General features: G+C 28.7%; 1 protein-coding gene across 2 annotated transcripts; it reads right to left on the bottom strand.

Annotated features, from left to right (window-relative positions):
- Positions 1-3,887: 3,887 nt before the first annotated feature.
- Positions 3,888-9,407, bottom strand: LOC109818031 (NAC domain-containing protein 7). 2 transcript variants are annotated; one of them, XM_083065796.1, is made up of 5 exons: positions 8,694-9,407; positions 7,859-7,914; positions 5,788-5,970; positions 5,391-5,666; positions 3,888-4,792 (listed from the first exon to the last, which is right to left on the bottom strand). In XM_083065796.1, exons 3-5 carry the CDS (start codon positions 5,945-5,947, stop codon positions 4,224-4,226), a joined length of 1,005 nt encoding a protein of 334 aa, XP_082921922.1. In that variant the 5' UTR covers positions 5,948-5,970; positions 7,859-7,914; positions 8,694-9,407; the 3' UTR covers positions 3,888-4,223. The 2 variants fall into 2 exon arrangements, with proteins under 2 accessions (XP_082921922.1, XP_082921921.1); XM_083065795.1 differs by lacking the exon at positions 7,859-7,914 and having other exon boundaries at positions 8,694-9,406.
- Positions 9,408-10,086: the final 679 nt, after the last annotated feature.

The raw sequence follows: 10,086 nt of genomic DNA, 5'->3' as shown, positions 1-10,086 counted from the left end.
AATTCGTTCTTTAAAAAGTGAACCAACCTTTCTTCGCTAATTGATGTCTTTAATATCTGCATGAAAATTCTCGTTTTAAAGTCTAGCCAAGAGATTAATGTACTTATATCATTCGGGTAACATTGAGCAGCTCGAAGTTGGCATTCACATTTAGATGATTGTGTAGTAGAAGGCCAACATAATAGCAGTCACATGGAGATGTTTCAATTGGATGTGAATGAATCATGTCTTGTCGTTCCTTCCACTACAAACAATGTATAAATAGCACATGCTCTCTCGCTCTCTCTTATTCAGTAATTAATAATTCGTTACCATATATAAATTATCACGTTGATCTATATTTTATTTTACTTTTGTGTGAATAGACTCATAGAAAATTATTATAAAAAATATTATATATTATAATATATAAAAAGTATTATGATAGATATAATATATATAAGTATAAATCTATTTGATAAATAATTATACATAATTTTAATATTGATTTTGAAAAAAATTCAACAATATATATCAATAAAATCTATATTTATACTTTTTAACTTATGAGAATATAATTGTAAAGAACATTGTTTTTTAGTTAATGATAATTTGAGACTAATTTCATTCAAAGTATAGTATATCTATATGAATAAGGATTATTCTAGTGTATTTTACTTTTCTAATTTCTATATATACTAGAAATCAAAGTCTATCTTTAAATATATAACACCTTTATTTTTTATTTTCTATTTTTCAAGTTGATCATTAGTAAAAATATATTATATGAAAATAATCCCAAGTTAATTGCGTCAAAGGAAATGTGCACGCTAAACTCGGTCAATAATTAGTTTTGACTTAGAACTTCCTTTACTACCTTTCATTCCACAACTCAATTACTATCACTCTCCCATTTTTATGCATCTCTCTCTAGTCTCATGAGTGCCTTGTTTGGGAATACCATTGCTTAAAATGATAAGAAGATAAAGCGATTTCACAAGAAATAGATGCAATGTGTATACAAACAATTGGCAAATGAATGTTTATATCTATAATTTCCAAAAATAAATAATGGCTCAATATATATATAACACTACTTATCAACTAGTTCCCATCAAGTTCCTCTTTTGTTTCTTCGTTTTACCATATATTCCTATATCTACCACTCTATTAAGACCCTTACCACACTTCAGTAGCTCTTTCCATTTCTTCATTCTTTCAAGCTACTTATCTTGGTTATTTACATTCAGGTTCAATTTTTTCTAGGTAGGTATATCACTATCAACTTAATTTCCTTCTGTTATTCTGCTAAAATCAAATCCATGCTTTAGGTTTTAAGTGCTCTTGGTTCTTTTAAGTTACTCATGTTCATCTCAACTTTTCTGCTTAACAGTTTCAAAAATTACTACTCTCCGATTCCTCAAGTGCTTTGGGTTTCAATGAATTAATTCCTTCCTCTAAAACATGTTTGTTGTAAGATGCCTTTAATTCATTAACAAGTTTTGAATAGGCTTCATTTTATTTCAAGTAAGCTTTACTTTTCTTTTCCCCCCTTTTTTAATAAAATTTTCCTGGATGTACTATGTTATGTTGTACCTTGCATTGCACGAGTGCATGAGATTAACTTTTTTTTCTTTGTTTTTTTGTTTTTTTGTTTTTTTTTTTCCTTTTAATTCAGTATCTGTTGTTGTTTGTGGCTATTATATTTTAATGTTTGTGGCTAAACCCTAAACCTAATATTCTTGATAACCTTTGTTATATATATATGTAGAGTTAATCACCTATACACTGCTAGTGTAAAGTTTTTTTACACTGATAACCAATTATATCTTTTAATTGTGCCATGTCACTATAAATACATTTATTTTTAACAGTTACATGACATAATTAAAAGATATAATTAGTTACCAGTGTAAAAAAAAATTTATACTAGCAGTATAGGTGATTAACTCATATACATATATATATATATATATATATATATATATATATATATATATATATATATATATATATATATATATATATATATATATGGGCCGAAACTCTACAATCCCCGATTTTCTGTTTTGAATTGGTTTACCCACCTAGTCAATATTTGATGATGCTTCCCAAAGTAAGATACAATCTTTTTGACAAAGAGGAAAAAATGAACTTGCATTCACTTAATTTATGTTTTCTCTTTTACACCAAGAATATGGTTGTTATTGTCAAGTTTGGTATATATCCTTTTAGTTCACAGGAATAGTTCTTCCTATACGCCCATTTAACAAATAATTAATTATTATTGTTAGTAGTAAAAGTTAAAAAAGTATGTATGAGATTTTAAGTTTGAATTTTATTGTCATATTTATAATTCTTTTAAAAAAAGAAAATATCTATATAAAAGAATATTATCCAGTTTACACTCTTCGCGTTAAATATATTAGCCCACCCAATTCTAGTTTACATTTTATGTCAATAAGTCACAATATAATTATTTGACCGTTATATATATATTTAGCATAGCAATGTAGTCCAGTACATATCTTTGGCATGAGATAAATAAACCGTTTGATTCTTGAACAAGTCTGTATATGAAAAGCCCCTTGTGATATCCTCATGATGCCTAAAATTCTCTAATCATTTGCTTGAATGATTTGGTGCTACTTGAAATAATAATAATTAACTAAAAAACAAAGTTGTGGTACTCCCAATTTTAAGCCTAGGTATTGTATTGTTGATCTTTTGCTTGCCTTCTAAACCTCCAACAGATTTTAGGGCATATTTATGATTTGCATGTTTTGCGAGGCTTGGCAGCAAAGCATATGTGGTACCATTGTTGCCTTGTTGGAAGTGGGCCCAGAATGGAATTAAAGAAACAAATTATATTATTCTTCTAAAAAAAAAGTATAATAATTTTTCAACTTTAATTCGAGTATATATATATATATATATATTGTCAATGTATTTTTTTTACATTCTTAAATAATTAAAAACAATTATTAGTATAATTTTAAAGATAATTAAACCCCAAGCGTGTGGTTCAGCGGTAGGGGTTGATCCACGCTTAAGCAAGGTCAGGGGTTCGAATCCTGCCTTGTATATGCAGCCGCGTTAAATCTTGGGGCCAGCTATCCCACCCTTTGAGGTGCCTCCAACGTAGCGAGGAGATTAGTCACTGCTGTCGGCGGTGGATACTCCAGGGATGAACAAAAAAAAAAAAGAGATAATTATAATAAAAAATAATTTATCATATATGATAATACGTAATTGGATAAGATTGTAAAACATTTTATATTGTAGAACAATAAATTATTTAATTTTTTAATTTAAATATTCACTTGTTTCTGTCTTCTTATTTCTCTCTTATATATGTACTTATTACAAATATATTTTCTATGAAAAAAAAAAACTTCTTACATTTTATTCAAATTTATTCATAATTGTATGTAATATTTTTACACCCTAAAATTTTCATTTTTCTATATTTTTACACCTCATTCATGTGTTATAAAAAAACGTTTTTCATCTGTTAATTTTGGGATAAGCTTCCATAACCTTTTTTGTCTTGGCGTATGCTCGACCAACAAACAGATTAGTAATTATACTTTCTTTTTATCTTTGCTGCCAAGGAAAGGGAACACACAATACAAGGATGTTCCCACATGCACAGTTGAAGATAAAAAATTAATAATGTTGTCAACTTATGTAGTATTCAGATCTCAATCAGAAATTGTCTATTTTATTGTTTGTTAACAGGCACAAACATCCCTTCTTTTGTTTTGATATATTAATTCTTGTCTCTGGCATAATGGAAAAGTGAAACATTTAATTTATCGCATATTATAGATAAAGACCCCAAAACCATATACAAATAAGTTAGTTAAGATAACAATAAAAAAAATTGTTAAACAAAAAAACAGAAATTAAAAACCAAAACGGATAAAGAATTATTTATTCTATAACTAATTAATTTGAATGTGACATACAAACATAGAACAGCTGGAGTAGTAGCTAGAGCCCATCACTTTAAACCACACAATAACTAAAAGATCACTTTATACTAATTATTTGGCTACTTCAACATGTTTTAACTTATAATGCCAGCTAGTCGCTAGCTAGAAGTGAAGCCTTCACATGCACTAGATTTAATGTCATGTTGATTTCATTTATTATGTACAAGAAATTATACTGTATTTTCATTATTTCAATATTATCTAATTAAGTATCCCTATTATTAGTATAAACCCAAAATGAAGCCACTATTTCCACATGTCAATTGGACAGCTTGAGTTTGATGTTGAGGCGTTTTCAGGCATCATTTCTTCCTTGTCCAAGTCCCTCAACTGTTCAACATTGCTGTTGTTCTTCACATGAAAGATGTTGCCTGTGTTTGAGTAACTATTGTCTTTGGATGCATCTTCTTGACTAAGCTGTGAAGCAACATACTTGTCTAGAGCTCTCCAATCAGCCACTTGCTCATTGGAACTGTTTCCAAACACTGCCTGAAAATTTTGTTGACCAGAGTGTTGAACTTGATGCATGATCATAGCATGGTTTTCTTGATCTATACCATATGGTGTCATTGATTGAAGTAATTTTTGGTTCTCCAATGGAAGCTGGGAGAGAGGTAAATGGTATTGCAAATCTAACTCTTTCTTGCAAGGATATGGTAACTGGTAGGGCAAATTAGGTTGAGAGGTTTGCTTTGGTGAGTCCAAGTCTTGCATGAAAGAGACTTGGTCATCATACCAACAGGGAGAATCATGCTCACTCAATTTACGCATGGTTGTTAGTCTCTTTTTGAATACTCTACACACAACCCATCCTTCTTCCTGCTTTATAGCATAACATGTGAATGATAAATCTTTTTGCTAGTTTAAAGTAATTCATTGAGAAATTCACCAAAAAATATCAAAGTATAGTTATGGCTTAATAGTGACAAAAGCTAGTAGAATATAAGAATCAAACACATAGTTCCAAAAGTCCACTTATTAAGTGCATTTGGAAATATGTTTTGAAAAAAATGTTTTTCTTTAATATTTTTGTTTCCAAAAGCTAGTTTTTTTATTATTATTTTTTTTTATAATTTATTTAAAATACCATTTTTTTTTATATTTTAGAATCTTTTCTTTACTTCTTTAAAAGTTTATGTATTTACCACAAAGATTTCTAAACATGTATTCCAATTTATAATTAAAAGAAACTTGAAAGGAAAAAGTACAACTTTAGACAACAATATTTTTTGTCTTACACATGATACATGTACCAACACAATATATATAAAAGGAACTGGATAATAGGAAAATGTAATGAATTAATTATTAGATGTTATTAATTGAACAGAAACTAATCATGAGAAGGATAGGGTCTTTTTCTTAAAAAAAAATTCTTCAAAATCTTGGTTATAAATATAATATTTGAAAAACTTGCCTGTGGAGTGCCATTTTCATCTGTTTCAAGTCGATACTCGTGCATGATCCAATCTGATTTTTGTCCATTGGGGGCTCGACCTTTATAAAAGACTAGGGTTTTCCTCATCCCTATCAAGTCATGCTTTGAATAGATTGCTTTGTCTCTTCCAGTTGCTTTCCAAAACCCTGCTGCTGTTGCTCTATTTGTGCGAGTTCCAGTAGGATACTTCTTATCTTTATGGCTAAAGAAGTACCATTCATTTTGCTCTTCTGTTCCTATTCTGCAAAGCTCTTCATGCACATATATTTTTTTTTAATAAAAAAAGAAAGCCAAAAAGTTAATGATATATTGTTTTAAAAGAATTTTTTCTGGTAGATTTTAAGTCAATATCAACTAAGCTAAGTTTGCTACCTTGAAGATCCCATGGCTCAATTTTATAGAGGTCAACATCTTTTATGACATCGAGGTCAATCCTCCTTGAGGTAACTTTCTTCCTTAGGTAGTAATCAACAAGTTCTTCATCAGTGGGGTGGAACCTAAAACCGGGGGGAACATGGGAAAAATTATTCATATTTTCCCTCTCTCTTTTGAGTCCTGCGTAGATCGAGCATTTATAAGACACTATTCATTCCCTTGTATATTTTCCTGCTATCCCAAATTTAAACATTTTTTAAATAGGAAGCATATATCATCACACTATCACAAAAATAATTTTTAATGATAATCTTATATGGTAACAATGTACTTGTTATTAAATTAATTGTAAACTACATGATTTTGTGATCAATAAATATTAACCGTTAAAATTTATTATTTATTAATCATTATTTTATGTATATAATCAGTTTAATTAATTTTTTTAAAACAATTTAATAGATATTTACTTGTATTCTATATAAATACTAATAATAATATTAGTAACTCTAAATACACAATTATTATTTAATTATTGATAAAAAATAATGATCATTTATATGATTTTTAAAGCGCAAAATAATAGTTACAAAAAATTAATTTAAGCATATATATACGCTTGGCTTTCAATCAACATTTGCGGCAAGCTAATTATTCATCAATATAAATAAAAAATTAAATGGTATAAAAATGTAATTGAAACAGTACCGGGAGAAAAAAAAAAAAAAAACTAAAACAGCACCTGAGAAATTGTGTATCTGAAAACTAAAACAAATTGTTCTACTCTTTAAGCAAAAATTTAGATAAAAGTAAATAAATGAAACTAGATAAGAAATGCAAAAGCTTTAAGTTATCAAATGGAGAGAGAAAGTCCTCTTTGTTGCTATGATGTGAAGCTATATAAAGGATCTCTTTCAAACATTAGATATCGAATCACTTTAGCTGTATCTCGATCGACAGAGAGCGAGGGCTGTTCTCTTGGTTATGTTAAGATCAGTTTGGTCATTATGTAAAAATATATTCAAGCCTTCTAAAGAATTAATGCATATGAATATTAATAAGAATACCCTGGATTTTTTTTCTGCCTATTTCTTTGTTTCCTATTGTTTAATAATGTTTTCATTACATTATGGAATGATTCTAATTCATAATTAGAAGTTAAAAGCCAGTTGAAAACTATCTTTCAACTCGTCCTAAATTTTAACATAAAATAATTCTGTAAAAAAGATGGCATGAGCTTCACTGATTGAAGGAAAGTAGTTATAATTTTTCAAAACCTGCTAGCTTCTTAATAAGTGACCATATATATGACTGAGAAAGTTTATTTGGCCGTTTCAGAAAAAAAAAATATGACTGAGAAAGTGAATGATGAACATCGGGGTCTATTACTTAGGACATCTGAAATTTAAATACTCATATACTTCAAATCTGAGAAGCTGAAGATAAATTTCAAAGCTAATTCCCCATGAAAGGATGGGAAAAAAATATTTTGTTTGGATATAAATTTGTTGACTTTTAAATATTAGGTTTTTTAATATCCTACGCTTGTCTTCTTTTGAAGAATTGTATTTACATTATTCCTCCTTTTATATACCATTTTTATATGCATCATACAAAATGTACCGTTTCATAACCTAATATTCTTTTTGTTTGGAAGCAACAGCATTCATGTCCTATATCTAATGCTTGATTCCTACACCATTTTCCCTCAAATAACCTATAAGGGAATTAAATGTAATTTTTTTAAGCTAAAGAAACGACATGTATAATTAGTGCTAACCAACCTTGAGAAAGACCAGTATATGATTAGCGCATGAGACCTATATTATTTATTTAACCCTTTATCTCACAAAAATGAGCATATATTAGAGTATTAGTAAATTAATTATAAATAATTCAGTAATATGTATTGGTTAGAGAATTACCCTTATCAGATATATAGACCCTCTAACCTCTTCTGATGTATATGATTTATCCTTAATTTCCACATGAATAAAATTATCCAATAAGTCTTGAACCTCAAACAATAAATAGAAGAGATAAATACACCTAATTGTTTGAATATTACCTTCACGTCAAATGGAACAATTTCCACAAGTTTCTTGAATTCAATTGCAATCAAAGCTAGCCAGTTATGCAAAACATTAGTCAATCAAAAGTAGGCTGGTTATGCAAATTAAACACGACGAATACCATTACTTCTAATCAGAGAGAAAATTAACGTAGAAGAATGGAGACAGAAAATTATGAATGTTTGTTAGGTCTAAAAAATAATACCCTAATTCACATGGTGAAACAAGGGAAGAGTAGTACTTTACCCATGTCAGTATTTAATAATAAAAATATGAAAATGTTGGAATAGAATGGAATTGAATAAAACTTGTGATCCAATTTTGTTTCTTCAAATAGATATATAGATGGAGAAAAGGCATGGCTATGATTATTATGCATGTGAAATGCTTACATAGTCAACAGACATGCGTCAATAGACATGCACGATACTACACAATAAGAAAACACACAAGTGATTGTCACTCATTGTGATTCCCACTAATTCATAACCCATGCTTCCAAAGGATAAAGTTCGCGAACCTCGTTATAATTCGTAACAACATATGCTTCAGCAATAACAGATGCCAGAAGATATTAATATCATCAATTAAAAGCATATAGAAAGTGCAGATTCAAAATACAAAATGAATAAATGGAAATTAAATCTTTTCTTTAATTAAACACTTGCTCTAAAATTTTAAATCTGCAAAGTAAAAGTTTGCACCACCACCATATATCTAATTGCACCATAAACAAAAGAAGAAAGGAAAGAAGAAATTAAGAGAGAATTGAAATCAGAAAGAGAGTGTGAGAGATCTGATAGATCAAGCAACAGAAACAGAAGTATCTACCTTTTTGTCTTGGAAGCCACAGATCAAGGTGGTGCAGTCAGAAAAATGAATTGGCCTTTGACATGAGATATGATATGAAAGTTAAGTTAACTAAGCTGGTATATATATATATATATATATATATATATATATATGATATATCTCTCTCAACTTGACCGAATCAGACACAGATATTCAATGCAACAAGAAAAGAGAATGAAGAAACTCAGAAGTTACTCATAAACATAGAACAGAAGCAACGTGACACGTGGTTTTTGAAGTGGATCCCTTTGGAAAAAGGGTGAGAAAGAAAGAGGCAGAAGAAAGGTGAGGATGGAGAGTGGAAGAAGTAGTGGAAAAGGTTAAATAAGAAGGGAAAGAATTGAAAGAACAAATGAATGATATATAGCTGTTGTTCTTCTTCTTCTCTTACTCTATTAGATGGATCTCTTTGTTTTCTCGCAAAGAATAGAATTTGTGATCACTGTCAGGGTGAGCTGAATTGGTGGGGAAGCCTTGTGAGCGGAAAAATGGCAGACCAAGAAGAAAGAAAAAGGAAAGGAAATGAGTCTCTCTACTGCCACCTCTACCCACAACCGATAGAGACCTAACAAATTAACAAAGAGTGAAGAATGCAACAAAGGAAAACTCTCTCACAAGGGTCTCTTTCTATCATCTGTTTATCTATCTCCAAACTTCACTAATTGCAAATATGTGAGAGAGGCAAAGTGCAAACGGGGAAGGAAGAGGAAGTAACACCACTCACCAATCACCAATTTAAAGGGCTCCCTAAAATAAAGGTGCCAAAAAAAAAAAAAATTAAAGTATGTTCTTTGATTTCTTTTCACACCTCTATTTTTTTATATAAGACACATGGGCATGATTGTTTATGTTTTTATAAGTATTTTTAATTTTAAAATAGAATTTTGGTTATTTATTTTTATTTTAGGTTTTAGTTTAACCTTTTAAGTTTAAAAAAAGTTAATTTCATTTTGGTCATTTTAAGTGTCTTTATGATCAAATTATTATTTCGTCAATTTTTTATTTATAATAACAATGTTAATTTTGACTAACATGACTTCTTTACAATGTATTATTAAATTGATCAAATTAATGTGATAAATTTATGAAAAACAAATCAACTTGATATAAAATAAAGAGACTTTAAGAAATTAAAGTGGAACTTTTTAAACTCAAGAAATTAAATTGAAACAAAAAAAAATATAAAAGACCAAAATTTTATTTTATAGAACATTTTAAATAATAAATGAATGTTAGAATAACATGTATTACTGACAATCATTTTATTAAAAATGATAAAATTGTGTAAATTACATTTTTATCTAATACATTTTACTTAAAATTTTATAGTTTTAATAACTTTTAATTAATATTTATCTCTTCTTTTGTTGTT

Source organism: Cajanus cajan, chromosome 10 (assembly GCF_000230855.2).
Source record: "Cajanus cajan strain Asha chromosome 10, NIPB_CcT2T_4, whole genome shotgun sequence".
In the NCBI taxonomy this organism is placed as follows: Eukaryota; Viridiplantae; Streptophyta; class Magnoliopsida; order Fabales; family Fabaceae; genus Cajanus; species Cajanus cajan.
Note: the sequence above shows the minus strand (reverse complement) of the source record. Positions and strands in the feature narration are given on the sequence as shown.

Bases quoted from the DNA above. Each gene is read 5' to 3' on its own strand.
- LOC109818031 (XM_083065796.1), bottom strand. From the start codon at position 5,947: ATGAATAATTTTTCCCATGTTCCCCCCGGTTTTAGGTTCCACCCCACT. The intron at 5,667-5,787 runs GTAGCAAACTTA...ATGTGCATGAAG, and splicing joins TGAGCCATGGGATCTTCAAG to AGCTTTGCAGAATAGGAACA. The intron at 4,793-5,390 runs GTTTTTCAAATA...TAAAGCAGGAAG, and splicing joins AAATGGCACTCCACAGGCAA to AAGGATGGGTTGTGTGTAGA.